Source organism: Loxodonta africana, chromosome 19 (genome assembly GCF_030014295.1).
Source record: "Loxodonta africana isolate mLoxAfr1 chromosome 19, mLoxAfr1.hap2, whole genome shotgun sequence".
In the NCBI taxonomy this organism is placed as follows: domain Eukaryota; kingdom Metazoa; phylum Chordata; class Mammalia; order Proboscidea; family Elephantidae; genus Loxodonta; species Loxodonta africana.
Genome location: NC_087360.1, coordinates 47115841 through 47134686, shown reverse-complemented (window position 1 = coordinate 47134686; position 18846 = coordinate 47115841). Strand labels below are relative to the sequence as shown.

The following is an 18846-nucleotide window of genomic DNA, read 5'->3' as shown; positions in this document are numbered from 1 at the left end:
ACGCACTGACCGCCGCCCTCAGCCTCTCACTGCAGCATTTCGCGCTTTCTCTCTGCTCCCCTCCCCGCCTGCCTTATTTACATATCCCATGATTTTGGCCAATCAGTGCTCGTCTCCCTCGAAGCGGATGGCTTTTGCCTAAGAGGAAAGGGAGTGGCTGTCGGCGCATGCGCCGCGGAGGCCGACTTGAACCGAGGCTTTTATTGCTGTAGTTTATTTCCACCCCCTTCCCTCCTCTTCTCTCTCTTTTTTTCCGCTCTAGCTGGGGCTGTGTTGGAAGAGAGGAAGAAAGAGAGACGGAGGATTGCATTTATCCTCTACATTCCCTAAATTTGCTACCAGCAAGACCAGCTAAGCGGTTGCACCTTTTTCAATTCCGCAAAAATACTAAGTCCCTTTCCCGAGAATTTTTGCTTTAAAGCTGCCCTCTTAAAATTTATTTTTTCCCAGGAGAGAGATGTCTTATCAGGGGAAGAAAAATATTCCACGCATCACGGTGAGTTTGGAACTTGGGAGGTCTGCGGTCTGCCAGCAACCGTTTGTGGTACAGAACATCTAAGAAATTTTTAAAAAGGATGGGGTTGGGGGGGACGGATGAAGGGGGACGCAACTTTTTTTTTCTATCGCTGAAGAGACGGTGGGGAGGGGGACACGATAATAAAGAATGATAAGGCACAATTTGCAAGGCATTCAAATAGGAGCGTAAGTCTTTCAGTGGCTTTAGGTAGCGCGCCAGAACCGCGTATCCTTTATTGTCAGCGAGATGCTGCAGTGCTGGCCTGTGGGGTGTAAGCAAATGGATGCCAGATTGAATATGCATGGTTGGAGCTCGGATATTGTTCTCTGGGCTGCGTGCTGCGAGGCTGGATTCCTGGAGCAGCGATGGGGAGATGGGGAAGTGGATATCCCCGTGTCTCCCGCCCCCACGATAAAGGGCGTTCTCGAGCCTTCCTCGGGCTCCCTGGAAAAAGGAGCTGGTTTCAGCCCGGAGGCGTAATGACAGCAGAAGGATGCTGAAAGGGCAGGGTGTACCGGAATGATGTGGAGACGGGAAGGAAAAACAGGGACGCTGTGATGAGCCAAGCAGGAGGGTGGGGGCCAGGCGTTGGCTTTTTGTTGACCAGAGACCGTTTTTTGGTGGCTCTCGGTGTTCTCGCCCTCTGGTTTGAGTCTGGGACCCTGGTAGGGCTCTCGGCTTTCTTTCTGGTCTCTTGCTGCCCCTTCTGCCGCCAAGGAGGCGTCCGTGTTGGCGCATACAAAGCGGCTGGGAGGTGGGCGCTGGGGACAGCGCCCGAGCCGGGTCCGGGAGGTAATGGCGCTGTGCAGACGCGCAGAGCAGATGGCCCGGCCCCGGCCCGGCCAGACAATGATGGTAACGGCCGGGGCCTGTGAGTGTTATTTTTTAAATCGTGAGGCAAAACATCTAGGAGATGAATTTGCTTCAAAGATGAACGCAGGTCCTTTCTTCCCTCCCCGCCCCCCCATCTTTTCCTGGAAAAATCTCAAAAGTTTTAGTTCATTACATCCCCAGATGAAATCCCAGGAAGGGAGGAAAGCGAGGGAAATTCGTTGTTATATAATGATGTGCAATTGCAGTTGGCCAGCTGATTCTTGGGTAGAACCCGGGGCTGAACTAGAGCCTGAAAGAATCAAAACAGTCAAGATGTGTTTAAGGGCTGGATTTGGGGGCACGCTTTCGCTTTCTGGTTTTCTTTTTAGCCAGGAGCTCCCGAGGCTTCCTCTCGGTGCACAAGGGCACACCCATCTGCAGGAGAGAGATGTGGGAACGAATGCACAGGGGAGGGGGCGTGTGCTCGGGAGCATTTTCTGGGGTAAACTAGGTGGTTCTGCAGCGGGACTTGGGTACGTACTAGCTTTTTCTAGAAGGCAAAACACCCAAGATTCAGAAGGGCTGGGCTTGGGGGACCTAATGTTAATTGTTGTTTCCTGCACTGGAGGAAGGAGTCTGGAGAGTCTGAGACGTGGGGGTGGGGAGCAGATTTGCTGCAAGCCTCAAATAATTTGCTGTCTTAGTGAATGAGCAAGGCAGTTTCGTTTTGACAGTGTGGGGGAGGAAAAAAAAATTAAAGCAAACAATCAACAAGACTGATTTTTAGAAGTGCGCCCCCCCCTTAAGAAAATCTGGTCGTATTAGCATAGGCTCTGTAGCATTGCCTCCCTCCCTCCAAGGCCAGCTTCTTAGGTAAGAAGTCTCTGGAAGGCAGTAGAGTGAGCCAGACTGTGATGCTTCTTTTTTTTTCTCGGCAATTGTGGTGATGGCTGGGACAGGTGCTGCAGTGACTAAGGGAGCAGGTGGTGAAGGGCAGGACTCCCCCTTGCCTCCAAGGTGAGGTTTATCCTGTCCAAAGTACTGACTTGGAGAGAAGGGGGCAACAGTGTAGACAGAAAATCAGGCTACCTTGGGCAAGTGGCTTAACCTCTCTGAGCTTCGGTTTTCTTATCAGCCAGAATCTGGCTCCGTACATTTCACAGATTTGTTCTGAGGCTCCGATGACATAATGTACATGATAGGATTTTGTAAAGGTCTTTACCTTATACAAGTACAGGGACTGTTGAATGTTTATTCACATTTGACTATCTAAAGTCTGTAGCAGGGTAAAGGGCCCTACAGTGTAAAAAATTTAAAATGATCTTACTGTTTTCCAGTATGTTTGAGAGACAGTAATTTCTAACCCCAGGTGTGTGTGCACTTCTGTAAAAACAACTATTAGTTCTCTAATAGCTTACATGTTTTTAAAGATTTGCTGTAATTTTCTTGCTAAGTGCTATAAATAGCACTTACTTCATTGTTTTGTAACTGAATTCTGAGTTAACCGTTGCCAAAATGAATTCGATCATTTGAAATGCGTTGCATATTAACAGGGAAATAAATGTATGGTTCAGTTGGCAAGGTTTAAAGCCGGTCTGGAATAATGCAGGTGCATATTCACTTCAACACAGGATTTTAACATTCCATTGGATCAACAGTATTTGGGAGAGTGATGAGTCATAATGTAGCATTTGTGTTACATTCCTGGCCTCACATGCTGCCTGTCATATTTTTTTGCACAAATACCAGAGATTAAAATATACATACATCAACAATTCATAGTGGTGTTAAATTCTAGAATTTGCCATTTCAACTACTTTATCATAAAGCTTTATATTTCTCTTAATAGTTAAAATGGTCTATTTTTGAAGTTTTTTTTTCTCTTTGTTACAATCATTGTGATTTACCTCAAAGAAAATGTAAATGTAAAGGACATACTGTGTTGAAACTTTGCTGTGGTTGAACAAAGTGTGTTTGTGTAGAAGATCCCATGACAACAGATTTTTGGTGAATTTCCCTGACACAGACTTTGCCAAGAAGTACTTTCCCTACATGTATTTTTTTTTTTTTTTAATGAAGTTTAGCCTAAAGCCGTTAAAAAGTTACCTTCTTTATCACTGATCTTCAGTGGAAGTCTGTCTAATTAAAAGAGATGGTTCTTTTACCTAGGATAAGCGTTGCCAGTATGTTCTGACTCATCAGGTAAGAAATAGATTGCCAAGTACAGATTCACCTTTGTCCCTAAACCTTTCTAAAATTAGCTTCTTGTGAACATGACTTTTGAAAATGGATTGTTAGTTCATTTATCTTAGTACCAGTGTTACTCATGATCTCCTTTTTCACAGGTCAGTTATTCATTGTGATCTTCCTCCTTTGTTTCAGAGTGATCGTCTTCTGATCAAAGGAGGTAAAATTGTTAATGATGACCAGTCATTCTATGCAGACATATACATGGAAGATGGGTTGATCAAGTAAGTAACTCATTATATAGAAATATTTGGATACTTTTCAGTACTCACCAAATATTATCTACAACGCATGCACATGCTATCCAGCTTTGATGACTTGAAAGAGCAGCCAACTTAATATCTGTTTTAAACCTATTTTGATTGGTGGTAATTAGTGAGTTTGAAAACCCCAGAATTAGGGAATTCAAAAGCCATAATTAAATAAATACCCATTTCATTATGCGTGATTATGTAATTTACTGATTTTAATTGAGGCGACACAGTATCTTTCTGCAGTAAGTTCATATCCTTGGTTTATGACATGTGAACTGTGTTAAAGGTTTTCCTAGAATGTAGTTGTTTGGGACGGGTTGTCCAATCAAAGGACACAGATGTGGAGTGGGATACAGCCTCTTTTTGCTTTCTTAATCAAGAGTCCAAGTTGGAGAGGCCAAAGAAGGACATTGAATTAATTACCATGTAACACAGACAAATTACTGCCCAATATTGAGGGGATTTTAGGTTTCTTTCTTTAAGTGGCAACGGATACAAATAAAGCCTACTCTTATGTTTATTGTATATTGTGTCAGAAAGGAGAAGAATAGAGCAGGTATTGATTTAGGGCATTTTTGGACCCTAGAGGGTTAAGGAAGTTGAGTAAATGCCAGTATCCTCGTGCCATTTCTACTGGGACAGCTCACATGGCTGTGGAGAAATAGCACATCTGTCTAAACACAAACATTGCAGCAAATGACATCCTTTAAATAAGCAGCATTCATCAAGTGTTAGCCTCACACCAAGTCCGGAGGAGTGGAAAACTGGATTGAAAGTGACTGTTGCCTGGAAACTCACATTCTGATTTATGAACTTAAAATAGGTCTTAACATTTCCATATTTAATGTTTTCTCCATATGTGTTTGCTGGTGGCAGTCTCAGCTCCTGGCTTTCAAATGCCATGACTTTCATGTTCTATTTCCCCCCATGTTATAAGACAGCATGATCTGGCTTAGCAGAAAGACACTGGCCTAGAAGTCAGCAGACCTGTATGCTATTTTTAGTTGCCACTAATTTCTTTTTGAACTTCATCAACTACTTTGTGATTAAATTTTCCTTTTTAAAAAATGGGTAAAAAGGTGTAGTAGTAACGACATTTTTAAAAATTGCGAGTCATGTCCCCCAACACGATGATTATTCTTTCTTTTGCCTTTGCCTTCTGAGTTGTTAATCACATGCTTCCGAATGTTTAAAATCGTTTCAATCATTATGTTCACTCTATCTTTTTGCTTTGTCTTGGTCCATCCCCATGCCTCTACCCCTCTTTTCTCTATATTGAAATTGATAGAGTAAAAATGAATGTAAAGTGAAGCCAGGCTTAGAGAAAATTGCTTTGGGATAATTAGCTCAATTATGTATATTCTAAAGAAAATCAAGTGACATGTAAATATTTTGGGACCTTGTTATCATTTGATCTGAGCGGTTTTCTGGTAACTAAACCTCTACATGGGGTCTCTGCCTCATGTAATTTTTGTTTTCTAGTGTATGTTGCATTGACTCTTTTTAAAAACAGTATTTTTGTTTTTGTAGAGACTATACACAGCAGCACATACACCAGTTTCACAATGTCAACACATACAATTCAGTGACATTGATTACATTCTTCAAGTTGTGTAACCATCCTGCTGCATTGCCTCTTAATTGGGAGTGAGGAGTGCTCAGATTATGAATAATAACAATAATCAGGAAGTCCATGGAATGTAGGGAAGGATAGCTTATGACTTGGTGAAAATATCTGTCAGATCCGATTTGATTAGATGTTTCATTTACAACCCTTATCACCAACCCCTTTTACTTAGGCAAATAGGAGAAAACCTGATTGTGCCGGGAGGGGTGAAGACGATCGAAGCCCATTCGAGGATGGTGATCCCAGGAGGAATTGATGTCCATACCCGTTTCCAGATGCCTGACCAGGGAATGACCTCTGCTGATGACTTCTTTCAAGGGACCAAGGCATCCCTGGCCGGGGGAACCACCATGATCAGTAAGGCAATTAAAAAAAAGTAATTTTAGTACGTGCAAATCATTATAATTTTAAAATAAGCCTGTGTTGTTTGATTCTTTCTTTCTAAAAGTTGCTGAACTGACCAATGGTTTGATCTACCACATAAGGGGCTGGGGGCGTGCTAGTTTCTCTTGTTTCCTTACCCTTACTTTCTATGGTACTGTGAATTCTCCAGTCGAATCTTGAGAATCCGGCTTGGCTTTCTCTAGCATTTCAGTAGGATAAAAGGAATGGCTTCTTGATTTCTCTGCGGAGAACTTCTGTTTTCCTTAACTGCTCTGCCCCCCCCCAAAAAAAAAAGTGACGTGATTTGATTGTGATGATTTTAAAAACAGCATCGGGAGTAATCCTCAGAGCTATCGGTTTTGAGCCTTTGCTTTTAAGTATTTGACTTTGATTTTTAAAACATCCCTGTGAATGCATCTTCTGAGAATGAGTATGGGCTGCAGCAAGTGAAATTTTGAACCAGGAACCTCTATTCCATTGAAAGGAAAGCCAAATGGGGGACACTTCCCTAGCCCAGGTTTGCCATAAAAGGAATTGGGTAGTTCTGCTTGCAGGAGGACCTCAGATACTAACTGTCCTCTAGATAGGAAGAAGGAATCCCTAGGTGGCACTAATGCCAAACACTTGGCTGCTAACTGAAAGGCTGGTGGTTCGAATTTGTCCAGGATGTGCCTTAGAAGAAAGACCCAGCAATCTGCCTCCAAAAAATCAGGCATTGAGAATCCTCCGGACACAGTTTCACTCTGACACACGTGGGGCCGCTATAAGTTAGAATCGACTGGAAGGCAACTTTTTTTTTTGGTTTAGACTTGAAGATTGCCTGATGTTATGTTACGTTGTACATTTAACGTTTGGGTTTGCACTGAGAGAGCCGGCCCTGCCTTCAGGTCTGGCTCCGAGGGCTTTGTACGCTTCGTTCAGGCACATCTGAAGTGTATTCACTAGAGTCACTGTACACGTGTTATGAATTGGCTTGCAAATTTTCAGTTTCCAGCACGCCTGCTAATTGTTCCTTTGACAAATCTCATTTTGCTCTTGAGGAGGTAGGTAAGCTGCACAATGGCCTGTCAGACACATGGTTAAAAAAAAAAAAAAACCCGAGATTTTATCAAAGTGGGCGAGTCAACACACAATCTGTCTTGAAAGCTAACAGTTCCATTCAGAAGAGGGTAAAGGGAGGAAAAACGGAGCGTTTTTCAGGAAAGCTGCCTTCATGGTTAGGAAGAGGTGGTATTTTTCAGAATGATTGATTGTCTTCTGCTGTGGCTTTGGGGTCTGTCTTTAAGCTTCCTTTCTGTCTTACCTCAACTAGGAGAATGTTGCTTTGCCAACCCCTCCTAGCCTGAGCTCCCTGCATTTGAAGTCACACACTCCCCTTCTGGCACTCTCTCAGTCCTGGCTTCTGTGCCTGAAGGATCAGGGGCAGCGCACTCGTGTTTTGGCATTCTCTTCGCTACCGAGCCTCTTCAGGAAGAGCCCCTGAGTTTAAGCCTCAATACTTCTGTCTTCCTCCACACATTACCTTCTGACCTAGTGGGTGCCATTCTCAATAGAGAGCCCTGCGACACAAACCCTGGCACTCTGCCCTGGTGCAGAGGCTTGTCATTTTGTCAGGACTCAATGTGATAGTGCTTCTGCTCCTCCTCCAGGGCTGGCTATGGAGTCACACTTGAGCTTGGAGAAGCACAAGCTCCTCAAGTGTCACCAGCAAGGCCAAGTCCAGGTTATGTTGTTGTTAGGTGCTGTCAAGTCGGTTCCGACTCGTAGCGACCCTATGCACAACAGAACAAGACACTGCCTGGTCCTGAGCCATCCTTACAATCGTTATGCTTGAGCTCATTGTCACGGCCACTGTGTCAGTCCACCTCGTTGAGGGTCTTCCTCTTTTCCGCTGACTCCGTATTCTGCCAACCATGATGTCCTTCTCCAGGGACTGATCCCTCCTGACAACGTGTCCAAAGTATGTAAGGTGCAGTCTCGCCATCCTTGCGTCTAAGGAGCGTTCTGGTCGTACTTCTTCCAAGACAGATTTGTTCTTTCTTTTGGCAGTCCGTGGTATAAGTCCAGGTTATAGTCTCCCTCATTTTGGGGCTGACGTGGGGGTGGGGCTCTGTAGGCCCCTGCATTGGTTGTGAGTGTTGTTAAGCCGTAACTAGTACTTCCTAAGTGAGTGGTCAGTGACTTCTGGCATTTGAGGAACTGCCGAGCGGGAGCCCTTCGCGGGGGAAAGTGCACCCAGCCAAGAGTCTGGAGTCCTGGTGTCCCTCTGACACGACCTTCTGCTTGACGCTGGGCAAGTTGTCTTCTCAGAACCCTGGCTCCTCATCTGCACAGTGAAGGATCTGCATGGGATGACGCCTGATGTCCTTTCCAGCTCCCACACGTGATGATTCACTGAGCTAGGAGACAGCTCGCCTCTAATCGAATGCACTTCTCTCAGCAGATACATAAAGGCCCTGTTTTCTCTGAGACTTAGTGGAAAGACCCCCATCAGTCTGTTTTCTCCTCTTATGCATTCCTGAATGTGCCTCTTCACTCCTCACACTTGGCCCATTCTTTGGCCTCTAACTGCCTCTTGTCTCTTCCCTGCCTTCCTTCCCCTGCCCCTGTGGCCACACGGGCAGATCTCTTCTTGCTAGCCCCCTGACTTTTGCTGTCTCTCTTTTTTTTTGCATTATTTACTGTGGTAAATATATATAATAAAACATTTGACGTTTCAACGTACAGTTTAGTGACAGTAATCACATTCGTTATGTTGTTCAGCCATCACCCAGATTCTACCATCATCCTTAACAGAAACTCAGTGTACCCCTACTTTCTCTTCAGCATTTCTCCCCCAGTGACTATGAGCTTTCCCTTCACTCTAGGCAGGTTCCTTCTGTGTAGGGACAAGGGACACCTCCACCCCTGCCAGGCATGTCACCTGGCCCAGGGACCCGGAATAGGCAGCAGATGGCTTCCTGGGCAGATCCGTAATGAAGGGGAAGTGGAAAGTCAGACTGCCAGTTATGCTTAGTCAGAGAGAAGGCAATCACATTTTAATGTGGAATCTGTGATGTAATAAATTAGGGTGAAAAGTAGGGGGATTTAATGGGCAAACCTCAAAGATTAAACATAATCGTTGGTGTGGTCAGAGTGATTATTCTCACAACTCCATTGCTTTTTTTTTTTTTACCTTTTTTCATGTTCCCCCAATCTAATTCCACAGTGGTAAGCTGATTCCTGTAGGTGCCTGGGAGCAGGATTCATTTGTTCTCAAGTGTTTTTGTTTTTGATTTTATTGTGCTTTAGGTGGAAGTTTAGAGAGCAAATTAGTTTCTCATTCAAAAATTTATACACAGATTATTTTGTGACGTTGGTTGCAATCCCTGCAATATGTGAGCAATCTTCCCCTTTCCCTTTCTACCCTGGCTTCCCCATATCCATTCGTCCAGTTTTCTTGTCCCTTCCTGCCTTTTCATCTTTGCTTTAGGGCAGGTGTTGCCCATTTGATCTCATATACTTAATTGAACCAAAAAGCATGTTGCTCACGTGTGTTACTGTTTGTTTTATGGGGTTGTCTAATCTTTGACTGAAAGGTGAACTTCGGGAGTGACTTCAGTTCTGAGTTAGCAGGATGTCCAGGAGCCATAGTCTTGGGGGTTCCTCCGGTCTCTATCAGACCAGTAAGCCTGGTCGTTTCTGTGAAATGAAGTTCGTTCTACATTTTTCTCCTGCTCTGTTCAGGACCCTCTGTTGTGATCCCTCTCAGAGTGGTTGGTGGTGGTAGCTGGGCACCGTCTAGTTCTTCTGGACTCAGGTTGGTGGAGGGTGAGTCTGGTGGTGGTTCATGTGGTCTCTTAGTCCTTTGGACTAATATTTTCCTTGTGTCTTTGGTTTTAACTCCATTGCTTTTGTAATCTGAGAAAAATATTAACTGTTCTTACAAATAACCATCTATGGTGACTTACATAGTTTTCACTAGGCTACCCGTCCTTAGGATGGGATATGATGGGATAAAAGTTTTTTTTTCTGATTTCTGGTCATAAATTCTGGGTGGCGTCAGGCGAGCAAGTAGCTGTGGTTTTCCAGAGAAGGGAGCCTTGCAAAGAGGAATAGCTTAAATTAAGCGACTTAATTGGTACCCGAAAGCTGCTCCTTCAATGAGATTGTTGCTTCCTTTGATGGGTATTGGTACCAGAAATAAATGTTTGAGGACAGTTTTAACAGATAAAAGTACAATCTTGATGTGCCCACTGCTTGCAGAAACAAGGAGTTTAAGTAGATTTGTACAAAAACCACCTGCACCCTCCTCCCTCCCATCTTTCTGGCCTTTTCTCGACCGTATCCTGCACCTGAAGACTCGTCTTCACCTGCCTGCTTGCTTTGTGTTCCCTATGTCACAGGGGTTACTTCAGAACCAGGGGGGCTGAAAGGTCACAATTTCATCCAGGAAAACAGTGGAAGTTTAGAGCAGAGGCTCCATGTCTGTTTGCAGTGGCACTGACTGCAGAGGAAAATGTAGTCATATATTCCCAGTTTAAAAATGGAGATGACACGTCAGCAGCAGAAAATAATATTATTACCATCAAACACTGTCTCCTATTGAGAACTGCACAGTGGGCTCTTTGTAAGGGAGACTGGGTGCAGGGCAGAGGGAACACCCTTTGCCCTTTCCATCTAGCGATGGGTGGGCAGAGACTTACCCTGCAGGCGGCATCCAGACCTGCTGAGAAGTCACGGAGGGGCAGGCAGCGCTTTCACCCAGGGCTGCTGCTTGCGGAAGATACTAGGTTTCCTAGAGTCCCTGAGTGGTGCAAATGGCAATGCACTTGACGCTACGTAAAAAGTTAGAGGTTTGAGTCCACCCAGAGGCATCTCAGAAGATATCTACTTTTGGAAAACCAGTGATAATAATTTTGAAAAACCAGCCATGGAGCACAGTTGTGCTCTGACACACACAGGATCACCATGAGTCAGAGTCAACTTGACGGCAACCATTTTTTTGTGATCATCAGAGTTGCTAAGACCCCAGGGTCTCCAGGAAGCATGCTTACCTTCATTTTATTGAGGAAAGAATTGAGGCCAGGGAGAAGGATGTTAACTTGCTGACTCTTGTCCTGCATGCCAGTGCAAGTGGCAAGTTTGCAGCATACACCTGCAGCTCTGGTTCTACCACTTACCAGCTGCCTGACCTTTGCTAGTTGCCTCTTTAAAGCCTCAGTCACCTCATCTGGACAATGGGGAAAATGATTGTAAAGACTGACTGGTAAAGCATCCAAACGGTATCAGGCACATAGTAAGTGCTCCAACATGGTAGTTATTACTCCATCCTGCATTAGATACCGTAATCTCCCATCCCAGTTACACTCCAGATCTCTGTTTTCCCAACAGCCAGAGAAAAGAGACTCCAGTTGCAAGAGAGTCTGACCTCAGCATCCGCTGAGAGCCGGGGTTCTCCCCGTGTGTTCAGCAGAATATGCGCATGAATACCATTGAGTACATCTTAAAGTATTGAGATTCCTGGGCTCTGCTCAACCTATTGAAGCAGTGAATCTAGATTTTAACAGTCCACCAGATGGTCCCAAATCTGGTGATTACCAAAAGCACTTGGGGAGCTGTTTGAATGTGTGGGGCTCAGAGGTCCATGCCATGGCTCATTCTGACCCCGTGTGCATCAGAGTAGAACTGTGCTCCGTAGGGTTTGCAGTGGCTCATTTTTCAGAAGTAGATTGCTAGGCCTTTTTTCTGAGGCACCTCTGGGTGTACTCGAATTTCCAGCCTTTCAGCTAGCAGCAAGCACTTTAACCCTTTGCACCACCTGCCTCTGAATCTTCAGGGATTGGGAGCCTCTGCTCTGAGAAGAGAGCTTGAATTTCATTTCTGCCAACCTGAGTTTGAGGCTTCCCCTAGAGGGCCTGGGGCCCCAGGAACAACACAGGTGGTCTGTGAGGAGCTGTCTCTCCTGAACTCTAGACTTTTTTCACTTGTTTTCTGGATGTTGCTGCCAGAATGTGCCTGAGGCACCTCCTTTCAGTGACCCTAAATCAGTCACCATCTTCTCCCATACACCTTCTTTTTACCAGTCTCAGAGGGGAGTCCCATCACTGGGCATACCCACAGTCATCCTGTCTGCACTTCCTCTTGTTAAATCAAATTCATTTTGTGTCTCTGTTATCTCTTGGCCCTATTCCTTTACTGCCAATGGTTCAGACCTTTGTCATGTCTTATTGGATTTGTGCCCCTGCCTTCTCAGCATTTTCATTGCCCCAGTATCTTGACTCTGCAGCCCCTGCTCCTCTTTGTAGCCAGGGATCTTTCTCTGGCACAGTTTGAATCACGCCACTCTCTCCTCTGCAGCCTTCAGTGGCTCCCTCTTGCCTGGAGAATGACATCCATTGTCAGATAGATCCTGGCACCCAGGACCATCCGTGATGTGGGTGGACCCTGCTGCCTCAGCCTAGACTCTCTCCACATCCTCTGTGGAAAATCTCCTCACGCTCCTTCTTCTCATGTGGTTTTTTCAACCAAGGAGCTTTTCCTTATTTTTCTCAGCTTCAGGGAATTTTAGTTAACCTTTTGAGACTGAGTTTATGTGCTCCCTCCTTCATGAAGCCCCCTCAGCCTCCTTCATTGTAAGCAATTGCTTCCTCCTTTGCCCTTTGGCAAACATGGGTTTTTATCACATAGCCCTGTGGCCCTGCATCGCAGTTTGATTAAGGCCACTCTGTCTCCTTCTTTTTAATATCCCACACTCACCCACCACAGTGTCTCACTCATAGGAAGCACTTCATAAACACATGGTTGCATGAGTGAGTGTACTAATGGAACTTGGTTTCCTGCTTGTCCAAGTGATGGCAGAGGTTGCAGCATGGGGAGGGGGAAGAGAGAAGGGTTTGCATGTCTCATGTTCATTGTGTTCACCTCAATTGATGGAGCAGTCTCCTCAGCAGTGCCTCCTATGTTTTGCTGCTCCAGGCCCTCAGTCACTGCTTTTGAGCTCTGGCAGCAGTTGAGGGAGGGACATGGGCAGGTGATATGGATTGAATTGTGTACCTCAAAAATTTGTGCCAGTTTGGCTAGGCTGTGATTCCCAGTATTGTGTGGTTGTCCACCATTTTGCGATCTGATGTGATTATCCTATGTGGTGTAAATCCTGACCTCTGTGATGTTAATGAAGGAACCTTAGTGGCTCGGTGATTAAAGCGATCAACTGCTAACTGGAAGGTCAGTGGTTTAAAACCACCAGTGACACCTCAGGAGGAAGATGTGGCAGTTTTCTTTTGTAGCGATATATAGCCTTGGAAACCCCGTGGGGTCGCTAAAAGTTCAAATCGACTCCATAGCAGTGGGTTTTTTTTTGTTGTTGTTAGGACATTGACGAAGGAGGATTAGAGGCAGTTTTGTTAAGGAAGTGGGGCATGGTTTATAGGATTAGGTTGTATCGTGAGTCACCCTCTTTTGAGATATAAAAGAGAGAAGTGAGCAGAGAGGAGAGGGACCTCCTACCACCAAGAAAGAAAAGCCGGGAGCAGAGTGAATCCTTGGGACCCTGGGTCCCTGTACTGAGAAGCTCCTAGACCAGGGGAAGATTGATGACAAGGACCTTTCTCCAGAGCCAACAGAGAGAGAAAGCCTTCCCTGGGAGCTTGACACCCTGAATTTGAACTTCTAGCTTCCTAAATTATGAGAGAATAAATTTCTCTTTGTTAAAGGTATCCACTTGAGGTATTTCTGTTATAGCAGCGCTAGGTAACTTAAAATTTGGTACCAGGAGTGGGGTCCTGCTCCAGCAGATACCTAAAATGTGGTGGCAGCTTTGAAACTGTGAATGGATAGAGGCTGGAAGAGTTTTAAGGTGCATAATAGGAAAAGCCTAGATTGCCTTGAAGAAATTGTTGGCAGAATTACGGACATAAAAGGGAGTTCTGGTGAGGGCTCAGGAGGAAGTGAAGAGGGCTGGCTGTAACACCAGAGATGGGCACAGACAGCAAGAGGCAGCAGCAGAGAAATGGCAGGAGCAGAACCGGCAGATTGGTGCGAGACGGCACAGGAGCTAAACCATGGAGCAGGTGAGCTGAGAACCTTCAGGCTTCCTGGCAGAGTGGGGTACCATCGGGGACTTATCAGTGAAGATAGGCTCACAGACCCACAAAACAAAAGAGCTGCATGCCTTTGGGCCAAGGCTCACTGGCTGAATGGGTTACCTCCAATCACTTACTGGTGGAGCTGAAGAGCTTTGTAACACTTGCCTGAGCAGGGCAGGGGCCAGGCTGGTCCACGAGGCCTGGCTGGCCAAGAGGCCAATGAACCAGGAACAAAAGCTGAAGAGACAAGGAGCATGAGAAGCAGAGCTGCCTCAGTATCAGAGAGTGGGGCTGCGACCTCTAGGGTCTCAAAGGATGGAACCATAGCCTGCTGGGTCTCAAAGGGTGGGGCCACAGCCAAGTATGTTTCAAAGAGTCAGATCTTCACCAATTTGGTTCTGAAGTGTGGGGCTGCCGTTCATGAGTGCCGGGGATGGGGCCAGATCCGCTGTCCAAAGCTGAAGGGCCAGGGCTGCCATGCCCAAGGGGTAGAAGAATGGGGCCTGCCAGGGATGAGGGAGTGGAGTCGCCACTGAAATGGACTAGGAAAATGGGACCGCCCAAAGCCAAAAGAGCAGAGTTGCCATCCCAGTGGGCCTGGAAGGCAGAGCTGAAGCTAGGGCCGAAGGTCCTCCATAATGAATCTGGAAGTTGTGGCCAACACTCAGAGTCTGGAGGCAGGGCCATTGCCTAAGTGGACTCAGAGAACACAGAATTATTTTCAAGCCTTGAGAGCTAATGTAATTTGCTCTGCTGGGCTTTGAACTTTTTTAACGCCATCATCTCCTTTCCTTCCATTTGTAATGGAAATCTCTACTTTGTGCCTGTTCCGGCATTGCACTTTGGAAGCAGATAACTTGTATTCTGGATTTCACAGATGAAGAGAAATTTTTCAGAAGATGGAATTTGCACTTGGAGTTGATTTAAGACTTTTGGGATGATATGATGGGGTGAATCTGTTTTACATGTGGCAAGGACATGAATCGTTTCCCCTAAAAAAGTGTGTTAACTTGGTTGTGATTCCCAGTATTGTGTGGTTGTCCACTATTTTGTGTTCTGATATTGGATTATCCTATGTATTGTAAATCCTAACCTCTATGATGTTAACAAGGCGGGATTAGAGGCAGTTATGTTAATGAGGTAGCACGCAATCTATAGGATTAGATTGTATCTTGAGACAGTCTCTTTTGAGATATAAAAGAATCAAGCAGAGAGGAGAGGGACTTCCTACCACCAAGAAAGAAGAGCCGGGAGCAGAATGCGTCCTCTGGACCTTGAGTACCTATGCTATGAAGCTCCTAAACCAGGGGAAGACTGATGACAAGGACCTTCCCCAGAGCCAGCAGAGAGAGAAAACCTTCTCCTGGAGCTAGTACCCTGAATTCAGACTTCTAGCCCCCTAGATTGTGAGAGAAGAAATCTCTCTTTGTTAAAGGCATACACCTGTGGTGTTTCTGTTATAGTAGCACTAGATAACTAAGACAACGGAGAAGCACAGAGCCCAAGCATTAGCCTGGGTGTTGTAAACGGGCACAGTTTCTTCTGTCTGGGCTGTTCTGTTTGAAGGAGGAGGGAAGCGCAGCTCTCAGCTGGTCCTCTTGTGACAGAGCTCTGTGAGTGCAGAGGGTCGCATCTGCTTGAGAAGTGGCCCTGAGCACCATGGAGAACTCAGAAGTTAGTCCCCAAAGATGCTTGGCTTGTCTCAGCTCTTTCTGGTAAGCCGTGCCTGTGGAGGAAGGAAGCCTGAGGTGAAGCGAGGTGGCTGCCCATGGCCTGGCTGGCTGGCTTTTCTGTGGAGACGTGGCTCAGGAGTGTCACTGTGGTACTTCTACTGCTTGTCATTTTTTCATCCATGTGGCATTTGGTTTTTCTCCCTACTTATGGCGAGTACACGTGTGAACACATACTGTAATATGAATGTGTCTGTAATTGATACTTTGATTATTCCCTTTGCAGCATTCATTTGACTAGGGTTAGAAAGTGTTTGCAGAACAGCCTGACCACATCAGACTAAAGTTTCAAAGTTCAGGACTAAAGTTGTCACCACAGAATCTGCCTGGGGCCTGGTGATTAGGAAGCCACATTATCCAATGGGCTGTTGGTGTGGACTCTTCCATCTCTGCTCTGCCCCTCACCTCCTGGATCTCACGTGGGCGATGTCACACAGTTTACCTAAAGACATGAGTGCCTTCTCAAGCAAACACAAGGACTGGGCCTCCCAGGTGTCATTGTGCAAATCTTGGCCTCGAATAACTGGAAGAAGCCTTTCCGCCCCCTGGGATATTTTGGGTTGATCACCTAATATCTGGTGCTGAACAGATGGAGGAAGGAGTAATGTGCAAAGAATAAAGCATCATGAGGAATAGCACAGTTTTTTCCTTAAGTGTCCAGCACACATACTTTACAAAATGTTTTTATCATGAAGGAGACCATTGGGTTGGGCTCAACTAGCCAGTGTGGTAGGCCTGTGGGTGTTAGGGTCTGCTAGGTCTTTCCAGAAGCAAGGACATTCCTGTTAGGGTCTCTAGGCCCTATTTCATGGACATCCGTGTCAGTTAATCCAAACCACAGGGGTTTCTTGCTCGGTCACTGGCCCTGAGATCTGGCAGTTACAACCTAGAAGTCAACCCAACCCACCAAGGGGTTGGCCTTTCCCTCCTAAGAAGGCATTTCATCTTTCCTGACGTCAGTTCTGACTCCGTGGTGTTTCATACAGAACTTGGGGATTCCCAGCTGCTGCTAGAGCCTACGCTGGCTTTCCCTAGAGAGGAACATTCTCTAGAGTCTGAACATGACTAGGAATTGTCCGTCATCCTTGTTCCCAGAATGACACCTTGAGCCAGGAGTGGTGGTGGGGGACGTAGAAATGTTGGGCTCCAACAAGCTCTTCTTTACCTTTGAATTTGAGGGACAGGCTTTCAGTGGTCAGCACCTTCTTGCCATCCGGTCCCAGGGTGGCTCGTTGCTAGATAAGAGCTTGCATGACACCCACATACTCAGGGATGCCTTCGTTTTGTCTCCCAGCTAAGTGAGTGCGGCAAAGACTTCTGAAGGACAGAGTGTACCCTATGCACTATTACATGTCCGAGGAAACTGGCCATGCTGGTTGCCCAGTAAGCAGCTGAATGAGTCTGGGCTAGAGCCTTGACCCCATTGCCCTTTCTACTCTTGATAGCTTTAAAATTGTTTTCTTGGGATGACCCTTTTCTCATATAAAATCTTATATGGGACTCCTACATGGAAGACAGATAAAAGCAGAGCTGCTCTGGTTGGAGTGGGGCTGGTAGGTAGGCTGTGGGAGAGCCTGAATCCTTATCTACTTTCTTTCCGTCTTTCCCTCTTGGCAGCCCCTGTGCCCCTGGGGAGTTCTAGGGGAAACACAGTTTGGAAACCACTGCATTCCATCACTACCAACCCCTCCTTCCCCTGTTGCTCACCTTCCCTCCAAAGGCACAGCAGCACGACTGGTCCTTGCATATAGCTTCCTTGTTTAGTTGTACAGTGGAAAAGATGTTTAGTAGGAAGGGACATACCCGCTTAAAAAAAAAACCCGCTTAGTCACTTAGAAAAAGTCATAACCACATTGGTTTTGTTTAACATCCCTCTGTTCAAGACAGACTAGGATACAGCACCCATTTTGTTTTCCCTGCCTAGGTGTGACTTAGTTTGGTTTGCTTTTCACATTGAGAGCCCATAATAGGTGTGCATTCTGTCATTTAGGACATTAATGGTGCACGTCGTTTTGAAGGGAAAACCAACTGTCCTAGGGAATGATTGGCAAAGGGATTTGCATTACCCTCCTCACTTTTTTTTTTTTTTTTTTTCCTCACTGTCCATGGCCTGGCCCTAACGCACTCCATTTCAGTCCCTTTCAACCTCTTTCCCCTTTGTCCTCTTTGAAAAGACCTTTTCATTTCTTCTCAGGAAATGATTATTTATTTCTCTTTGGGTTTTGAGGGCTCTGCCTCCGACTTGCTGCTGCTGTTGGGTGAAACCATTTATTCACATTCCTTGCTTTTAGTGAGTCTTAACTGCCATGGTAATGATAAAGGGGAATTGCAGTGAGTAGAAATTAGAGCTCTTTCTGGTAACCCATTTGGGAGGCAGCTTTCTTTGAATGTGACTAAACGTTCCCCTAATGACAGAGAGGATGCAGTTGGGAGTTGGGTTGTGGTAGCCGAGGCTGATTTCCAGGAAAGGGAATTTTGAAATGAGCTTGGGTAGTAGTTAAAAACCTTGAATCCACATTAGAATTTCCTGAGGCGTTGTTAAAAAATATATATATATATATATATATATATGTGTGTGTGTATATATATATATATATATATATATATATATATATATATATATATATATACAGGTACCTGGGCCCCAGCACCAGAACTTCTGAATTAATTGTTCTGGGTGGGCTTGGGTATAGGTAGTTCGAAAGGTGATAGCGAGTACCCCCATGGGTCCAGGGGTTTTTCCAATGACTGGACTTGTGTTGAAACTGAGTGAATGTCCGCCAAGGTTTTCTAAAAAGCTCAAGATGCCCTTTGCCTTCTATTCGTGCTTGATCTGGTCCTCTTTGCCTAGGAAGGGGGATTAGACTCTTGTGCCCCAGGGTGGGTGGATTCTGCAGGCAGGGCACCCTTCGGATGCTTAGGACACAGGGTAAAAAAAACCAAAAAAACCAAACCCAGTGCTGTGGAGTCGATTCTGACTCATAGCGACCCTATAGGAAACAGGGCAGGGCTGCGCTAATTGTTGCTGTAAAGGGCCACTTTCAGCTGTTTTGCTTGGTGTCCTGGAAGGTTTTACTTGATTAATTCCCTGGTGGAGTCCCTCCCTGGGTGGTGCAAATGGTTGACTCACTCAGCTGCTGACTGAAAGTTTGGAGGTTTGAGTCTACCCAGAGGCACCTTGGAAGAAAGGCCTGGTGATCTGCTTTTG

General features: G+C 45.7%; 1 protein-coding gene across 2 annotated transcripts in view; it reads left to right on the top strand.

The window, feature by feature from the left end:
• DPYSL2 (dihydropyrimidinase like 2) overlaps positions 1 to 18846 on the top strand; it is a 146200-nt gene that overhangs the window by 65023 nt on the left and 62331 nt on the right. Inside the window, exons 1-3 of one of the 2 annotated variants that reach the window (XM_003412464.4) lie at positions 238 to 496; positions 3713 to 3801; positions 5631 to 5815. In XM_003412464.4, the coding sequence (XP_003412512.1) occupies positions 458 to 496; positions 3713 to 3801; positions 5631 to 5815 (313 nt within the window). In that variant the 5' untranslated portion in view covers positions 238 to 457. Of the gene's footprint in view, positions 1 to 237; positions 497 to 3712; positions 3802 to 5630; positions 5816 to 18846 lie in introns of those variants that run through there. The other variant, XM_064272662.1, reaches the window with a different exon arrangement.